At 28.3% G+C, this 21094-nt stretch overlaps 1 protein-coding gene across 1 annotated transcript in view; it reads right to left on the bottom strand.

The window, feature by feature from the left end:
* Nucleotides 1-10688: 10688 nt before the first annotated feature.
* Nucleotides 10689-21094, bottom strand: part of LOC111632021 (zinc finger and BTB domain-containing protein 49-like) — a 45763-nt gene continuing 35357 nt past the window's right edge. Inside the window, exon 2 of the mRNA XM_023376374.1 lies at nt 10689-12911. Within this exon, the coding sequence (XP_023232142.1) occupies nt 10930-12741 (1812 nt within the window). The 5' untranslated portion in view covers nt 12742-12911 and the 3' untranslated portion in view covers nt 10689-10929. The remainder of the gene's footprint in view (nt 12912-21094) is intronic.

Here is a 21094-nt window from a genome sequence, read left to right as displayed (position 1 = left end):
ACAATAGGTCAACCTAGATAAGGGATTTTTATCCTACTCTTTTCCCCCTGTGGGCACTAAGAGGGCCTCTTTTAGCAAGCCCGTTATGGGTTCGGCCAGGCCCACAATGGGGCTGCCGGGTGGTGAGGGACGGGACTCGACATATCCGGACGAACCATCACCGAAAAATTGCTGGGGATTTTTCGACTCGTACGATTCCATCCCGGGTCCCCAGAGTGGTAAGCTGCCACCTTGACCGCTCGGCCATCCGGCCTCGTAGATGAGGGGTAAAAAATAATACCTAACAAAAACTACGCATTAAAATATTTGTCTCCGAACAGATTTGAACACTTACTGTTAAAATTCATCTATGCGAGTTGGAACCGAACGTTAAAACGTATTTTATTAAAATATTTTTAAGTGAATAGTTTTTTACAGACCGATTATCTGTTAAATCTGTTCAATGTATAGGGCAACAATTTTGTTATTAAAAATAATTTATTTATGTTCTAAATCAATCTTATCACGATAAGCGACATTTAACACGTTCTAAGATTTTTTAAAAGGAAGTTCATGCCTTGAAATAACCGATATAATTTTTGAGTTTTTAAGCTCATATTTGCATATCACAGCCTATATTTGATTTTATTGTCAAACTCTTAATTGGCGCATAGTCTTAATCAAATCATTTATCATCATCATCGTCACTGTCGCTAAATGTTATTCTTAGCAGCTGATATGCGGGTTAACGAACGGCATGACTACAGGCAGTGGTGATATTCAGCGGGTTCGCACAGGTTCGGCCGAACCCGTTGTTAACATTTTCAAAGTTTTCCGAACCTTGTTAAACACACGTAACATTTCTCAATGGTTTTGATTCTTTTAAAAATATTAAAATATACGTATTATTCTCTGTAACACTACTAAGAGCCTTCCGATGCACCATTTGAGCGAAAAAAAATTGTTAAGGAAAAATTTTCTGTTAGCGAACCCTTTGTTAAATATTTCGAATGTCATCACTGACTACAGGAACACCGTAGGATAATGAATAAATACTGTACAGTACATTAAATTAGTATAGGGTAATTTACACTCATTTATAACAAAGTAGTCTTATTTTTGTTATTTTAACATGTACTTATATTATTTACCATAGAGTAATATACTGTTGTCAATGCTGCATTGAAAGGGAACATAGTTTAAATTTCGATATATCCAATATAAAATTTCCCGACGTATCAATTATCCTTAGTTATACTGTACTCCCGATCCCGTCATATCGAATTTTATATTATTTAGGGAAAAACGATAAGATTAACATTATGAATTTGGTTCGGAAACTTTCTTTGTCTCGGCAATATTTTATTTTTTCTCAGGAAATTCGAAAGAAAAAAAATTATTCGAGTTTCAGCTGATTCACATGGCCGTTCAACTGAATCGTTTCTTCTTAAATGAGTTTGTTAAAAACAAGCACAACCAGGTTTCTTTTGTTTAACCTTTTTCCCCGCTCTTCTGAATTCACGCGTTTTAGAAAATTTTAATCGTGTGAACGAATTAGTAGATGCATCGCTCGAATAAAATAAATGTTTCATCATTCAATTTATTAGTCTCACTATGGATTTTTCAATCTATACGTTCAATTCTTCTCCTTTAGTTCTAATGCATACAAATTTGAATCTTAATCAAATATTCTTTATACATTAAAAAAACACGAAATCATCTTTGTATTTTATAATTTAAATTGTTTGAATTTTCAAAATTAATGTTCTAATATCGAATATAAAATATATATACAATTTCTTTTTTGTAATTAAATCGACTACAAAGTTTTAATGTTGAGATTTGAATCAATAAAGAATTTTCAACTTTTTTTCAAATATATTTATTTATTTTTAAAATTTAATATTAATCCGTAGATATTTGTTATTTTGCAAAGTATTCATTGAAAATATTGTACTGTGTAAAATATTTATGAATGACAACAACAATCATCAAGCAAAAAATGGAAAAAAAAAAAAATTCTTTATTCTTAGAGGCAGAAGTACTAACAGCGGGTTTGTAAACGTGAACCAACAAAACCTTATTTTTTTAAAATTCCTGTATTTTGTTTTATCTATTAACAATAATACAGTATATAATCTACAACACTGCAGGAAGATGGGAATTGAGCAGTTTACGGATTTGTTTCCCGTAATAATGATAAACTATAATCACATCTATACACAAATAGAGCAATAAAAATAATATTCTAGGCATTCATAATATGATGCCAACTATTATCTGTTCATAAATATACTGTTTTAAAATTCAAAATTAAAAAAGAAAACCAAAACAATAACTATAGTATTAAATTTCAAAATATTTAAATGTAAAAATTCCAAATTTTAATAATAAAATTTGTAATGTTTTTCACAAACGAATAAAACTATTACAACTTTATTTTAAAAAATAAATAAATGGTAAACGATATGCAAGAAAACTTTTGTTTCCGCAATAAAAACATTCAATTTTTCGTTCACGAGCAGATGGACAATAGCATTGCAACTGAAGCAGATCCACAATTTCACCTTCCTTTAGATAGATACTCGTCCTATTCAATTTTCTTGACTATTTACACACAATTAGAACATACATGAATTAAATGCAACCAACTAAATAATAAAAACAAAATAAAAATTCAGAAATTGCAATTTTCAGGCCACAAAACAGGAACTATAATAGGAATCAAAAAATCTAGTGGCACAAAGATTAAGAGCACCCAAAACATTATTCTAAAACAATCACCAGTAATATGTTTGGCACCTTACTTGTGGCCTGGTAATTTCATAGGAATTTCACCATTTTATCACTTTCTATTTATGGCTAATTCTAATTATCAATTGTCAATGTCTACTACAAATAAAGGCTTAAAAATAAATCAATTATTTTAAGTTAATAGTTTTATATCATTGATAGATTAATGCTAGCTAAAAAAGCATTAAAAACTGATTAGGTGAGAATCCATCAAAATCAAATAATTGTTTATAAAGATTTTCTTGTTAGTTTACATTTTAATTACAAAAATAAAATACCAAAAATTTTCTTTACTACAAATCAAATTTACTAAAACAAATTTTCAACTAAAAATAAAAAAGTTTTTTAGATGAGAAATCTCTTTTTAATGTTTTAAAATTTCTCTAAGAACCTTATAACTAATATTTAATTCCATATAATAAAATCCCAGTATAAAGATTAATTTTACTCTAAATTAGTAGTACTTCATTTTTTATTTTCAAAATTTAAAACTTATATATAAATCTGTACATATCAGAACTGAATTTGAAGTACTGTTCAAGATATTTAATTAAATTTCTTTTAATAAAATGAATGTTTTACATACATTTCTTTGTAGGTCTTTAAATAAGTAAATGTATTGACTGAATCCTTAAAAAATTTTGCTAAGAGTTAATTATTAGTTTTGATTTTTATATAACAATAAACAGTATATTTATGAACAGATAATTATATTTCAATAAACAATAAAAATTTCATGCTCAAATCAGTTTATCATAGAAAACTGTTCAGTTTAGCCTGCTATAGGTGGACATCAGTTTATTAATAGAAACATTACAATGTTTCAAAATTCCCTATATATAATCTCATCATGTAATAACAAGCCATTCACATTTTCACTCTCTGTTTCTCATACATGAGAGTAATTTTAACAAAGTGATCTACAAGTAAACAATGATATAGCAATCCACCATACAGAAACAATATATATAAAGCTGCCTCGTCCTTTTCAAGGAACATGTTTCAAAAATCAGTGTACACAAGAGACCACTAATAATGCCTCTGTTAAGTACAAGCAATTTATCTACATTGTTTTCTGCATACATTCAGGACACATCACTGATCTTTCTACATATTTGCAATAGGAACAATACTATAACAAAAAGAGAACAAATTATAATACATTATATCTATTTTTACTTCATGGGCAGCAAAAGATACACAATTATTTTCTACAATAGTACTGTATTTCATGAAAGTTCCAATTTTTAAGTAGCAGATATAATATTAAGAGTAAATACCAAATGCTGATGATACACATCAATTACAATGCAACCTTCCCTAACTCATTCATATTATGGTCACCCATCTTATGGGAGACCGTGGGCTTATGGTAAGCAAAAGGAGACAGATTCAAAATCTGAAACAATTTCCCATCATAAATTAGTCACATAGTAGCAATAAATTTCTGCTGATTGAAAAGATATTAACTATACAATCACATTAAAAGTTTCAATATTAGAACAAAGCATTTCAAATCTTATTTAACATACAGTATTTACATTGCCCAGAAATATCTCTCTTAAAATATCAAGATACTACATTTCCAATATGTAGTATTGTATACAACAACATTAACCACATAGAACCTTACTTGGCAGTGTTAATCATCACCCAGTGAGCTTAATAAATCACCATCATCACTTTCGGCCAGACAAAAGAAAATCACAAATAAAGAGGCACTCCATTTAATTAAGCACTTATCTGGACTATTATATTGAAATCACAACAGTTCACGGACGAATTGTTGAGCAATGATTGTCCATTTCTTGGGCAATAGATAATCCTCGTTCCTATACAAATTCTTGCACAGGATAATTTGACTTGGTATAATAATGAATTATTAACAACAGAATTAAAACAGAAAATTATGCAATATTGAATTCTAGAATAAATCAAATTTTATAATAAAACATGAATATCTAAGTCTTTTCAAGCATCTTATCAATTTAATTAAATTTAAATGATAAAACATTGCAATGTTTTATTATGTTCCAGCTTTATCTTCTATATCACATATATTAATTGATATAAAAACTATTACAGTAATGTCATGATATTGAATGTTATTTTGTTACTGAATCATCAATTAATTTTTTAAAATTTAATTTTAAATTAAATCCAAAACAGTTTATAACAAAATAAATAAAAAAATAATAATAATCGAAACGCGCACTGGCTTCGGACTTACATTCTCACACTGTAAGCTCCATTTTTAAATTGTGGTGTTTGATTTAATGATTCTGTTGAACAATTCTTCGCGCACCATCCATAAAAAAAAAACAAAATGTTGTCTATGTATAGGCTTTATGTTAGTATCATTTAAGAGAATATATAACGCGAAAAAAATCTCTGTCCTTTGTATTTTTCTGTTAATTGCCAGTGAACCCTGTTAGTAGTGATGATGATATTCTGAATTTTCCAAAATATTAAAATGAGTTGTCCATGCTATGACGTTTTTTCTTGTTTTCTCACAACACTACTCAACAAATTAAAAAAAAAAAGAAAAAGAAAAAGAAAATACGTGTTTTCTTTAATTTTTAAATAAATTATATATTTATATTTGAGAATTAAAATCAAAATCTTTTCTTATTTAAAATTAAAGGAAAAGAAATCAAATTTTCTAAAATTATTTTTATTTTCTGAGAAGAAAATCAAAAGTTTTTCTTGTTTTTTTGGAAAAANTTACCTTATAAAAAACTTAGTCAAATAAAACAATTACAGAAATATTAAAATAAATCACTTCGTTAATCACAAAATTGGACGAATATTAAAAGCGAAAACTAAACACGTGCACACCCTGCTCTATGTAAACAGAGAGGTCAGGTCTCATGCTGACGTCACTAACTTGGCATTCCTGGCTAACATTGTAGAATAGGGATCTGGCTATCCTTGTAGTATATAGTCCTTGGGTCACCACTGATCTAGAGTGTATATATATATATATTATATGTATATATATGTATGCATGTGTATATATATACACAGAAATCTAGAAAATTTTTTTTCTAGACAGTACATAATTAATGGCAACTGGTTCTTTATTTTGATCAGCAGAAACTTATTGCTCTATTGATACATCTTTCAATCATACATCATAAAGAAAACCTTACTGAATACAATTTTATTTTGACATTTTAACATGAAACAAGTACAGAGTTTTTTTATTGTGCTAGCTAGATAGCAAATTTTTAAACATTAAAGAAAATTTGGTAATTGGAGTTATTACTTTTTGATATTTGTACAACTTTTTGAAATTTATAAAGTTAGTATTAATTTATATTAGAAAAAAATTCATCTATTACATAACTAAATTCCTCTTTCTACATAAATACAAACATGAAAATAGAAATATCAATTCAAATTACTAATTGATTATTTTTTTTAATTAAAAGAAACCTTTTTTTGAGGAAGTATACATTTACTGTTTTTGTAATTTACTATTGATATTTTAAATTTAATGAAAACTTTTACAAAAGTAATATTAAATGTGCAATTTCATATTAGAATGATACAAGAAAAATACTATACTTGTTGTTAAAAAGAACAAGTGACATAATATAGGACTAAAATATATTTTTCTTCATAACTCCCAAAACAAAAATTTTTGTTTAATTCAGAATTTAAAAATTACTGTCTAGCTAATTGAATTAACTGATCTTGATCAGTTTACAGATGCTGCAATTTTTGTTGCACAATAAAAAAACTATCATGTATTTGGTATGTTTACTTTGCTTCACATAAGTGAAAATGGAAATCACAAATGAATTCCAAGGCTCTTTTCTGTTAACCAATATGCACTGGCTTGTTGTTCCTTCAAGCAAAAATATGAGTACTTTGGCATTGAAGTAACATGAGTATACAGACAAACATACACAAGCACACACACTGAAATCCACATGTTTACACCCTGTTTTATGATAAGTCTTTCAAATAGTCTTTATATGTTCTGTCCTTCATCAAACACACAAAATCAAGAAGCACCAAGAGAAACAACTCGTACAAGGCAATTCTATCCCTGAGACCATCTCTAAATAAATGAGCACTTGGATCATTCTGTAAGATTAATACATACATCAATCAATCTACAAACAGATTAAACAATTTATGCTATTATGAGCAGGACCTAGCAGATCAAGGACTATTGTATATAGCAGTTTCTATTTGGTACACTACAAGGCATATTTTGGATACATTACTGTCTCTTGACAATTTTTTAATTGTTTCAGATGCAGAGTACTTGTTAGCTTAAGGTCACAGTACTGTAACAATATATCAATATGACTCATTTTTTAACTAGTCAGAAATTATACAGATTTCAAACACACATATTTTCAATAACTGTAACCTGAACAATAAAATTTTAAATTATCAATTAAACTATTTTTCTGTGATAAATAGGTAAATTGATCATATTTAACTAAAAGTTACATAAGATATTTATACATATATAAAATACTTTCATGTCAATATATTGTTACAGATATATAAGTATAACAACACATTTATGTTTACCTGGATACAGTCAGCACCATTTTGGCAATGTTGGTAATTATAGCATGTACTTCATCACCAGAATTTATTAAATTTATTAACATGAACTTGATTACAGGTTTACAGGCATTTTAATATTTAATAACTACTGTACAGTTCTTAATCTACCAGATTAAATATTTAAATGCAGATACCCTGCTTATATTAATAATAGAATATATTTCTGATCTCTAATGTTAGCCATTAATTATACAGATGAAAACTAATAAAGGCAGAATATATTTGCCTTTCATCAATGAAAAGATAGGATTAAAAAAAGTAAATTACTATTAAATATAATATAAATACAGAGTTCTTGCATTAATATTTATAATGATTATACAGTATATAAAAGAGTGATATCCATGTATTCTCTTATGTAGCAACTGCATGCTTTTTTTATTCTTACAGATCACCGATTGCTAAATAATATTAAATTATACATGAATATCCTAGTAAAATAAAATTTATCAATAAAGTTTTAAAATATCTGACAATTGAGAAAATTCGGAATATGAATGGACATTAATTCTTTGCAACAACATTGTCCTTTAGCTAAGGACCAATCTGAGATTGATAGGATATACTTGGCTGCACTCTTTGAAATTCGGATTATTATTATTATTATTGTTATCATCATAATAATTATCATTATATTAAGAAGAAACTGTAGGAAACACTAAAACAGGAATTTTCTAAAATCATTTGGATTTGTTGCTAAGATCTTCTTAATAAATACCAAAATTGATAATAGTAATATTTTTAGGCAGTGAAACTTGTCATAGGGGAAAATAGATTAAAAATTGTGACCAATACAAAATTATTAACTACTGTTTTGAAATTTCTTAGTTTTTAAATTAAACAATAATGAGATTTCAAATTCAGATTATAACATATATTTTCATGATTAAAATTAGATATACTATTCATTATTAAACATGCTTATCATATTTGTTGAATAAGTTTTTATTTCATATTTATTTCAGCTCAATACAGAAATTTATTCTATATCAAAAAGTTTAATTCATAAGTTTTTATAATTTTAAAACATTTTAAAGTTATATATTTTAAAATAGTTCTGTAAGATTTTAATAAAGACTCACTTCAGGAATCTCTACAATATTTTTTTAATAATTCACGTTTAATGTCTAATTATTATACTAATTCAACAAAATTAATGATAGCATGTTTAAAGTCATTTATAATAGAATATTAGTTTTAAGAGAAAAATTGTTAATTACTGTATTTGATAGACAAAAATTAAGTGATAAAATATTTTAAGATTCTACTGAGGCACAGTTCTTAATCTGTTTGTTTTGTATAATTTTACCACAATTATTTGCAATACATATAATTAAACTACAATTATCACTATCTCTTGAGCCTTCTCATGATACTTTTCTAAATCTAACGAATACTAATGGACAAACTACTATTGACAACATTAATACAGAGATGAAAATGGAAAAGTGAGATTTGCCAATAAGACCCTGTTAAAACTAGGAGTCTGTGAAAAGGGACTCCTAAAATGAGTATTTTACATGACAATATACGCATTTTGAATATTGATTTAAAATCTACAGACACAAATAAAACAGGGCTGCTATTTTAATAAAATGTTAAACAAAATTTTTACTATTCCACAATTATCCTATATAAAGAAGCAATGAATAATTGTGGAGTAAGATAAATTGGCCTGCAAATATAGTATTAATTTTAAAGTGGATTTCAAAAAATTTATATACACTTGATATAACAGTTTCACTACAAAGTGATAATACAAACACATCCATGCAACAATTCTATAATAATCTTAAGCTTTACAAAAATCATTAAAACATTGTGCCTTAAAAAAATGTGCTGTTAACACACAAAGTAAAAAAATTCATCACAGACAATAATGATTATATAGTATATTATGGAGATTTGTCTAATTATTGAGCTTTAACCTGTGACCTCACAGTAAAATCTGTGTAAGCCTTTAATGCACATGAGAAATGATTCTGAAATAAACTGTCCATCGTATTTTTTGAATAAATGTAAATAACTTCACTAAAAGTGGACATGCAAGACAAATGAAGCTAAATGTGACCAACTTCATAAGAATAACAAGTATCTATACATATTTAGTAGAACCAATGATTTGGTCCAATAAATCTGACAGTGTTATTCTTTATGAACAGAATAAGATACTCCTTGTTCCCATTTGGAAATAATGTATGACTACATTATATAAAATTTTCATACATAAAAAATGTATTAGTTTGATAAAATAAAAGCTTCTTTAGTAGTATTTCTCATCTAATAAACAATTATAAAAAAAAAAAAATTGAAAGAAGCAATAAAAGCAATACTAATACTCAGATTCATTATACATTCTATTTCCATGTTAAATTTAAATGTTAAGAGTATCCTTATTCTGTGAAAGAAATAACGCTGATTTCACAGGAATGTACAAAAAATTGAATATTAAGGTAGCACCATTCAGCATTACTTAGCACCTTACAGGGATGATGGACATGAATTGCTGCATTATTGATAACTGTCATTATCTGTTAAAGAAGAGGATTTTTTTTTCTTGGAAAATTTTTATCACTGATAAATTGACACAAATATTTTCCATTTTTCCTCTTTTAACAGTATACAGTATGCATGTATGTATGTATATATATATATATATATATATATATACAAATATATATTTATATATAAATGTAAATATATATATTTACATATTGGCAGCAGATCTCTCATATGAGATGAACCATTACATCTCTGTTTTGTTAACAAATATATCAATTAAAAGCCAGTATATAATACTTAAAACAGTGTGGAAATAGTAGTATATTACTAATGACAAAAAACTGACAGTACATAAGATCAAGACAAATATTCCCTTTTTAATTTTTTTTGTTGTGTATATGTATAATGGGAATAGTAAAAAGTATCCAATGATATAAGCAAAAGCTTCTTCTTGGCACTATAAAGTAAAATTAATGAACAGAAGATAAAATAAAAGGAAATAAATAATATCTTACTTTCGAAAAAAATACTACTACACAACAGATAAAAGTTGTGCAATTTACCTAAATGGAAGCTAAGTTAGTTATAGATTTCCACATCATTTAATAAATAAAATCAAAAATTGCACCATCCCATCATTCTATGTACTCACAAAAAATATAAAATAAGAATTTTAAATTAATAAAATATTGGAATGCAAAATTTTAAAAAGTTATTATATAGAATTGATAATGAAATTTGGTTTTAGTTTAATAATAAATTGTAATTATTATATCTTGATGCTTCTTTGAACATATTTAAAAATGTAGATTAATCTTTGCTTTAAATATGAACTTTTAATTTGATTACTTTTTATTCAAATGAACTGTACTGAATTTTTCAGAAAATCATTTTGCTTTTTTAGTTTTTCTTTTTTTAAAAAAGTCATTCTTTAAGAGGATGGAGAAGCTGGTTGATTTGGCTTATAAATTTTTCTTTTTTAAGATTATCTTTACTGTGGCACAATAGCATTTAAAGATATACTTACATTAATAGCCTTCACAATATTCTTCAATTATAAAATTAATCCAATAGTTGAGTAAAATCAGGACTGCCTGAAGGGTGATACTGATGAGAATTGTGCAAATGCTGTGTATGGAGTGTTGGGGAATTATCATGTTTTGAATCATTCTGATGTAATTCAGAATTAGGATGTGGCATAGAGCTTGAAGCAAAAAGAGAGAGGCGCGAAAGAGGGGTGGTGTGCTGAGATATGGGATTGTAGGAACTCAGACCAGAATGAGGCAAAAATGTATCATAATGTGATCTGGCGATATGACTGTGTGGAAGCCAACGAGGTGAAGGAGCAATAGGTGTAGGAATGGGGGTTGATGGAGCAGAATAAAATGCCCTTGAATCAGGATTTGTATTTGACAAATCTGATGGGCAGGCCAAAGGTGGAGAACTAGAAATACGAGGCTGAGAAACATGAGGAGGAGGAGAATGAATTGAATTTGGCGAAAGTGGATCATTTCCCATTTGATGATTAGGAGTTTGTGAATTTTGAGCACGTGGTACTTTGTTGTGAAGGACAACTGGTGGCGAAGAATGCATTTCACCAATAGGAGAGGGACTTGAAATTTGAGAAGGATGAGAACTTGGAGAAATGCTATGCTGACGCTGAAGCTGATTAATGGGTGGAATTCTAGGTGTTGGATGAAGTGGTGACATTGGTGAATCAAGAGTCTTATACTCATTTTGAGATAAATCACCATATGGAACACCCATTAGAGATCTTGATGTGGGAACAGGTAATTGCAAATTTTGCTGGTCTAATTTTGAATCATTTGCTGTGGCCATCGGAGAACTAAGATTTGGTGCCATGGATTGAGATGGTGAAGATTGTGAATTAGGATATTGAGGAAGTTGAGATGATAATCGCCGAATACCAGAATTAGGTGGATGATTTGAACCACCACGAGAGGCATAATTTCTTCGAGAAGGTAATTGACCTGTATGACGTTGGATATGAGTTTTAAGATTTCCTTTCTGAGAAAAAGTTTTTCCACAAAGTGTGCATGGGAACCTGTCATCTTTATTGTGCGTTCTCATATGCGTCTGCATATTCCCCTTCTGAGAAAAGGATTTTCCACAGAAAGTACAGGCAAAAGGCTTCTCTTTAGTATGTACACTTCGTACATGGGTTTTCAAGTTACCTTTTTGTGTAAAACGTTTACCACAATTATCACAGCCAAATTCTTTTTCTCCAGTATGAATTTTCATATGAGTATCAACATTACCTTTTTGTGTAAAGCATTTTCCACAAATGCTACAAGAATATGGTTTTTCACCTGTATGAATCATCATATGGGTCTTCAGGTTCCCTTTTTGTGTGAAATATTTATGACAAACAGGGCAAATAAACTGTTTATTTGATGGTGCTCTTGGTCGATTTGCCATGGAAGAAGATGTGACAGGAAGATTTTGTGGTGGTCTATTGTCCATAGGAATAGTAGGTGAAGCAAGGTTTAAAGGTTTCCTCTCTTGCATTGTAGGACATTGATTTAGAGAGCCACTGGTGCCTGCCAATCTTGCACTAGTACAAGAATTGTTATCTCTTTGAACATTGTCACAAAGTGCAAAATATCGTTGGCAAATCTCACATGGATAAGGCTTATCCTTCGCATCTGGGTGTGGGCACTTATGGGTACGTTCGTTGAATGTAGACATCTTCTCAATATAAGTGGAAGCAGCTGCCAATTGAGATATGCCAGTTCCAAAGTGTAATGGATTTTTTTTCAAAAAAAGATCAGTAAGACTTGCCTGATAACCGGGAGGCCAGCTTTTCTGATTGAGGGAAGATGAACTCACCCAAGGGTAGGCGGTATTCTGCATGATGGTTTATTTTGAATTTAGATAGAAGACAGTAGTCCTGTCAGCTGATTTAGTCAGATTATGTTTTATCAGACTGAAGTCAACAGATTTTGTATCAACTTCATATTGAAGAAAGAAAGTTTTCTTCAGAAATACAGTTGGCAGAAAATAGGAAACTGGGATGCCAATGGCTAAAAAATAAAAAAAAAAATTATTATTAAATTATAGTTAGTTATTGCTTATAAAATACAAATAAATTATGTAAAACTAGGTTAAGTTAAAAAATAGTATACTAAAATTTGAAAAGAGTACAGTTTTACATAATATATTAATATGGATATGATATATCTTAAACTTCAATATTATAAAAATTTTTGTTATATAAGATTATTTTTCCATAAAAATTAGAATTGAGGAAATATGATATATATAAAATACACTTTGCATAATAATTAATTCTAAGATACATTTTTTAAAGCCCATTTTTACTTGTTCAAAATAGTAATGAGTCTTACATTTGCAATCTAAAACAACAGTAAAAAATTATTGGTGATAATATACAGCACATGATGCATTATGTATCATTATACATGTTTTTGATTGTACTATTTAATAGTAACATTAATTCAAATGAGTTTTCTAATAATCAATTAAAATTTTTTTAATGTTTAAAATGCTCTCAAGATGACATTACGATCAACAACACACTTATAGAAAAAATTGGAAACAAACCAAAATATCAATAACTTTAAAACATTGCTAGAAAAGTATAGAAGGTATAATCAACACAAATGATTTTGACCCCGTTCAGAGGTCTGCCTCAGGTTAAAAAACATATACATAACAATATTAAATAAAAGAACTGTTATAGTTCTAATGACAGAACTATAACAGCTTATTTTAAATTTAAACATTCAAAAACAAATAATTTATGCATTTCGAAATTTGACATATTAAAACAAAAACATAAAATAACATTATTTTATTTTTTAATTTCATATGTTATTAAGTTTAAATGTTGAGAATGTATATTCTATTTTGCTATTCATTTTATGTGATTCAAGATATTTAACACCCATTCTTAGACAATCATATGTTTGAAAATGTTAACATCTAAACTTAAAAAATTGCAGGAGAATTAAGATATGGAATTATGAATGTTTTTTCATAAATGTATATGCACATTTTGCAAATAAACAACACGCTATTTTTATGCAATGTACATTAGAAACTTACTTTCCAAGAGATCAAATATATTATATTAATTTTTACATGTAACTCATAATATATAACCTATATTGGTCCTAATAAGTTTTATACTCTGTATAAAACTTATTAGGATAAAAGCAAAATTTTCACATAATCTGCAACTAATCTCCAAATTTGCTGTTGAAAACATGACACTTAACCAGTATGCAGTTTAGAAGGCATATCAAACATTCCAATTTTTCCTTGTTTTTCATTTAATTATTTCTGTTAGCAATTCATTGTAGATTTATTTATAATAAGTGAAATGGGAAAAAATGGAATACCTGACAGAACCATGTAAATTGCAATAAATATTCATAATACAAAACGACTGCAGAGTAAAATAAATTATCAATAAAAGTATCATCATCATTTCATTTTTGTTTTATTTATAAAATAATAATAATGGCTGGTAAAATAACAAAGTAATTCACAAAAAATTAGAAGAAACATTAAAATAAAAGTGTTTTCATACATCAGGAATATACATTAACAGTCTCTCAATGGAGTTAATCTTTCTTTAGCAGCTCTAAAAATCTCAAACTATTTTAATGTCAATAATATCTGTAATATACTTAATGTTTGAAGGTCATCAATTAAAGCATTGTATTTGATTACAAAGAAAATTTACAGGAGAGAACTAATGTTGAGGGGTATGTGTGTGTGTATATATATATAGGTATCTTTAGTAGTTTTAGAAAAATTGCAATGACAAATGCATATGGCTGCAATATATAAAGTATCTTTTTGTTTTCTAAAAATGGTTTTAGTAGCTGATATGATTTCATAGTTATAATTTAAAATTGGCATATAACTTGTTTCCATCTTATTACTGCACCTACTTTCATCTCAAATTTCTCTAAATATAAGTAAATTTTATGTGAATATATGAATTTATCAAACACTCATTGCACTCAAATATACTCTAAATAAATTCAATAGATTATTACTTTTTTAACTGTTACTAAATTAGTAGATTATTCAATAATATTTTGTTTGCATAATAATTTACAGATTATAATTTTTTAACTTTGAAATTACATAATGATATGATATATTGTTATTCTATTTAAGAACAATTTTTTTTAAATAATTATTCAAAACCCATACTATTAAATCCACTCAATGTAGTGTTTCAAATGTATATTAATTAACTAGCATTTGTAGGACATCCATTTATTTATGGAATGAGAAAAACCTTGATACATGTGAGGTAGTCAATAAATTGAAAAACAAATATTAGCATGTTTATTATTTTGAATAAGTATACTTGATTCTGATATTGTAAATAAATCCATTTATAACTGTGGTATATCAATGCCATATTTTTACTTTAATTTTTAGTATTACATGATATTTTTCTTTTCTCACATTGTTATATTTTTTTTAGCTATCTCCAAATTCTCTCTCTTTCCGCTCTCCTTTTTCTTTTTTCCCCCCTTCTTTTTATTCTTTGGTAATCCAAGGTTGAGATACCCATGGAAGAGAGAAAGGGGCTATCATAGGATATGGTAATCAAATATTTGATTATCAATCAAATATTATATTAATATTATATTATATTATATTATATTAATATTATATTATATAATCAAATATTTGAGAGAAAAAAAATTTGTGAGATGTATGTAAGTCTGTTGAAGTAAGGTAATGTGATGCTGTTTGGTGGATTAAAAGAAAGTATGGTGTGTTGAGACTGAAGAGTGAACATAACAAGGAAAAGAATAGAAATCCAAGCCCATCAATAAAAGAAATACTGAATGATGATAAGTTCAATACAATTGGTATTTCTTAAATGAACAATTTTTCTTCCTAATCTAACTATTAGTGGCTCATCCTATAAATATGAAAGGAATATATAATAGAAAATCAACAAGGAATCAAAACATCATTGGATATCAAATTACTAGCAAGTTTATACAACAAACAATTCTTGTTTTTTTTTTTGCCAAATTAATTTTTTTCCTATTCCTTTGTTTTATTGCCCTTTTTCTCTATTAGGTTAAATAGTAAGTCAAGTAGTTTATCATATTTCTGATTCATTATCAACAACTTAATGATTTCTAACTGATTATGTTAGATTTGTTACATTTAATGGTTGAAAATGTACATTTCATTGACTAGACAATTTCAATTATATATATTTCAAACTTGACTTTAAAAACTAAACTGTTCCAAAATTTTAAATTTTATGCTGTAATTGGTTATAAAAAGTTCAAGTGACTGAAGATGACCTAAGAAATAATGTAAATATATGTTCTCCTTCACAGAGAATTTTTCTCCTCATTTTTCTTTTCACACTCAAAGTTTTTTTTATGATCCATTGTATTTTAGAAGTAATTTTTTTACTGTATCTTTGATTTGGTTTATAATTTTATAGCGGTGAGGTGTAATAAAAAGAAAATCTGTTATAGTGACTAATGGTTTTTTTGAGAAAATAAAAGTGAGATCAAAAAAAAAAAAAAAAAAAAAAAAAAATGAAAAGTAATTGTAAAAGTTGTACAATTGGTGGTTTACAATTGTAATAGTAATTATCAATCAATCAATCAAAGCTTTATTGTACTAAGGAAAAATCCTTATTTAATAGTAATTATAGCACTTTTAAAACTCCCTTTTTAGTTCTTAGCATTTTATTAACAGTTTGTGTAACAGATTTGCAGCTTAATTAATTTCTGAACTGGCATTGGGCTGGTAATTTTAAATCAAGGTCAGCAGTTGACAAAAGTTTAAAATATAAATAAAATTACTGTATTTTAAATGAAAAAATATATAAAATTATTTTTAATATTCAGTAAGTTTATTTAAAATGATAAAACAACTTTCTTATTATAATCATGAAAAGACAATTATTTTATTTAATTGTTGATATGAAGTAACACATCAGTGTTGCGGCACTACAATCATGATATTTTAGCATAATTAAGATGTACTTGCTAGTACAGGTAGGCCTCCTACAACGCGGTAGATATGTTCCTTGAAAATACCGTGTTGTGGGAAATCGCGTTATAGGAGACACCAACTTAATACAATAACTGGGATTCGGTTCTAAAAGAGAAGAACTTGGCGTTTGAATGGTGTTTTTTGAATTTTTCAAACCAGCCATTGCTAGCCACGAATTTAACACTGGTTTCATCAGCCGACGACTGTCCCATTTGTTTTAAATAATCAAATATTTTTAAGGCTTTGTGTTTAAGTGCAGTTTTATTTAAAGGCAACCGTTTCTTGTTCATATCTGCTACCCATAATATTAGCGCTTGTTCCATTTTTTCCATTATAGGTGCTCTCGGACTAGCAACATTTTTCGCATGAATAGATGATCCGGATGCGACCAAATTTCTGATCTTTTCTCCCGACCGAATCGTTGACTCATTTAAATTAAAATACCTACTGATATCAGCTATACGCTCTTGATATTTAATTCGATCCAAAATTTCTATCTTTGTTTGAAGAGTTATAAATTTCCTTTTTAACGACGGTCCTTTCTTTTCATTCGGCATTGTTATGGCTAAAATTTTTTCAAACAGTTTTGTGAACAGTAAAAATCGCAAAAAATAACTTCCTTTCACTATGTTGTTAAAAATATACACCCAATAGAAGTTTATACTGTATTTTGGACCATTTCTGCGGTCCCCACTTATTGAAAGGGTATAAATGATCGAAAATTTAGTGATATATTTGAGTGGGTAACTGATGCACATCTGTCTAGAAACCGGTCTTTCCCTGAAACTTTCGAGGGAATAACATGCCAACGTCCACAAACAGCTGTTTTCAAAGACTTTTAGCTCAGTATGCCAAACTACGGCGCGTATCACGTGATTCGTTGCGATTTTTCTGTTATGTGAAAATAATTCGTTTCTAAATACCGTAAACCGTGTTGTAAGAAAAATTCCACATTTTTCCAACCGCATTGGAGCGAAAACGTGTTGTAAAGGTACCGCATTGTAGGAGGCCTACCTGTACTTTCAACAGCTTACAGCCACCATCCTCAGGTGAACCTGTAAGCTGTCGAAAGTACTAGCAAGTATGTCTTAATTATGCTAAAAAATCATGATCATATGCTGCAACACTGATATATTAATTATGTTACCATGAAAGTTTTTGTTTTGATTCATATATGATGATGTAATATGCCAAATTTTCAAATACTATTCATATGATTCTAAAGTAAAATGATTTTTAAAATATGATTTTAAAGTCATTTGAAAAATTGATAAAATTTGAATTTGAGTGTCAAATTGAATGTGATCAAATTTTGTTCTTCTCTCAGTTAGCATATTGGCTAGCAAAGCCAGTTTTCAAAGGTGGCAACCTACTCAGTATTGATATTCTGTTTCAAATTATGCTAGCTTAAGCAGCATGATTAAACAACTATTCATTCCACACACATCAAATGGAAAAAGGCAAGAAAAGCACACAAGCACTTCTGACAAAGATCAATGAGGCATCAGTTGGAGAACCTTCCACATGTAAGAATGAGTTTTTCTTTAAGCTCTGTTCAACCTTTTTAGCTGCCAACATTCCATTTGCAAAGATGTCATCTACAAAGAATTGCAGATCTCTCTGTCTTTGAAAAATTCTTAGAAAAGTGGTCTGCCAGATCAGTTCATTATGTTAAATGCTACCTTGGAATGTGCCATAAAGTAATTGGAACTTAAAAAATTTTTATGCAGTTATGCTCTCTTTGTCAGATTGTCTTAGTCTTCAGGCTTCCTGTGCCAAGTGGCATGCTGGGTAATAAGCTATCTCCAGCATATGTGGTCAACTGCAATGGTTTCAGCATCATCCCATGAAATACTAATCTTCTTTAGATCTTTATACATAGAGTGCCAGGTTGTTTGTGGTCTACCTTGTTTTCTTTTTCCACAGTGTTGTTTCCATGCAAGGCTACTTTTGGTAAGCATTCCTCTGGCAGATGAAGTACATGCCCTGTAAAATGTATTTTGTAACAATGGTCCTATAGTTTATGTAGGCCACTTCTTCTGAGGACTTGCTCATTTGTGATATGATCACAATTTGTAATTCTAAGTATCCTTCAAAGACAGCATTGATGGAATATGTTGAATTTCTGAATACAGATTATGGAGGTGGAGGATATATATATACAGATATATATACACATAAAGCAGATTCCTATATTTGGATTATTATCAATGAGATAGCTGACGTTGAAGGTAGGTATTGCATATAGCAAAATGCTTAGTAAGCTTGACAAGGAAAAAGCTTACAAACTCCATATGATTTCCTGTTCAGAATTTGAGAAAATTATTCCACAATTACATGATTTATAACAATTCATTATATTCATTAATTTTTTCTTTTTCTTCTTCAGTATATGATTGACAAATTTACTTAAATATTCAGCTTCTTTTAAACTTAAATAAGCTGTACAACCAAGAAATGCACAAGGATGCTAGTTTTAGTTACAGATGCTACTCCTTACATGCTAAAAGTAGCTGGAATACTGACAAAATACAAGCCACAATCAAAACTATAGATAAACTAATAGTATTAGTTAAAATAGTTGTGAAAGCTTCTCAACAAATAAAATTTTGCCAATAGAAACCTCCAAACGTGTGCCCAACTTATGGGCAAGTGGTTGGGTCCATGTAGCAGTGAGGCTGGCAAGGTATGTTGTTAGAGACAACTTTATTCTATAGTAATAATTTTGAGAATGTTAAAGATACTATATAGTTCATTTATAAAATTTTATGTAGACACCAGAAAGCATTCATTCAGAGGATATTTGGTATATTCCAGTTGCTTCAAGATAGTAGATACTTCAAGCTAGCTTTCTCCCGTAAACAGTGATTATTCTTATATTCTCCCACTTTATAGAAACTGTCTCGTCCTTTACATACATTGTCAAAACTGTGGAAAGTATTTCTTTCTGGATGGTGTAATGATGTTCTTTAATTCTATTTATTAAGGAGTGGGCCATTGTGCTAATATATTCATAGTCTTGATTATTCTTGTCATCCATGAGCAAGACCCTATACACTCCCGATTTCCTCTCAGGATGTATTATATCCTTGTTGATCCTCCAGAATGACAAGATCTACATCATCTTATAGATGTTGGAATTTCTCCTATAAAATATGTTTGTATCTACGGAATACACCATCACCTTACTGATAATACAAAATATGAATATTGTAGCTGATGATCTTATAAGTTACCTTATTCTTGCCAATATGGTGAACATTATTATGGTTTTCAGTGTGAATATGGTACTTCTTACATAACTGCTTTGCCTTGTTGGAGTTATAACAAACTTTTGGTAGCTTCAATAAAGTAATATACTTCCTTCTGTTGATCTATAATACTGGTACAAGGTGTATGAATTCCTTGTACCTAATAATGTCCTAAAAGCAACCAACTTAAAATATATGGAACATAGAACATTAGTATGCCCTAATGTTCCATACATTTTAAGTTCTAATTCTAATTAACTGTTCTGGAAAGCTGAAAAAAACTGTTCAGATATTTTGTTAGTAATGACATTAAAAGTTAAGAAGTAAAATTTTCATAGTGAATTTTATATTCTACAAATTTCATGATTTGAAAACAGAGAAAAATTTTATTAATGAAATAATATTTTAATTTAAGTACAGTATGAAGTAAATAAAAACAAATAATTTGTTTTTTTTTTATAGGTGCATAAAAGATTAGTTTAAATAAAATTTTATACATCTGAGACAAAGTACAAACATTTTATCTTTTAATTAGTTTTTAACTTAGAAAAAACTTGTCATAGTTATGATTTTGTTTAAAAAGTTATGCAAAAAAATATACATTTAAAGAGCTATAATCAGAATTTAAAATATTTAAAATTTATATTTTTAATAGTTTAATTTATTGTAACAACTTTTGTTAGTCCAAAACTATTTGAGATTTCAATAACTATTAAAACCATTGCTGAAACAAAGTATATTCTTTTATTGTTGGGCTCACTGACTATATTTATATATTCCACAATAAGACTGGTTCAAAAATTAAAAAAGAAAAACAGATTGTAAACTATAAACAATATCTGCACTATGTATCGTACATCTTAACTCCCATGTTATTATACAGCAGAGACAGAATTCTAGGAAAAATATTAGAACACATTGCTGCCAAATGTTAA

The sequence above is a fragment of the Centruroides sculpturatus genome, unplaced genomic scaffold (assembly GCF_000671375.1).
Source record: "Centruroides sculpturatus isolate CEXI.00-Female unplaced genomic scaffold, Cexi_2.0 scaffold696, whole genome shotgun sequence".
Taxonomy (NCBI): domain Eukaryota; kingdom Metazoa; phylum Arthropoda; class Arachnida; order Scorpiones; family Buthidae; genus Centruroides; species Centruroides sculpturatus.
This window is presented reverse-complemented; position numbering and strand designations above follow the sequence as displayed.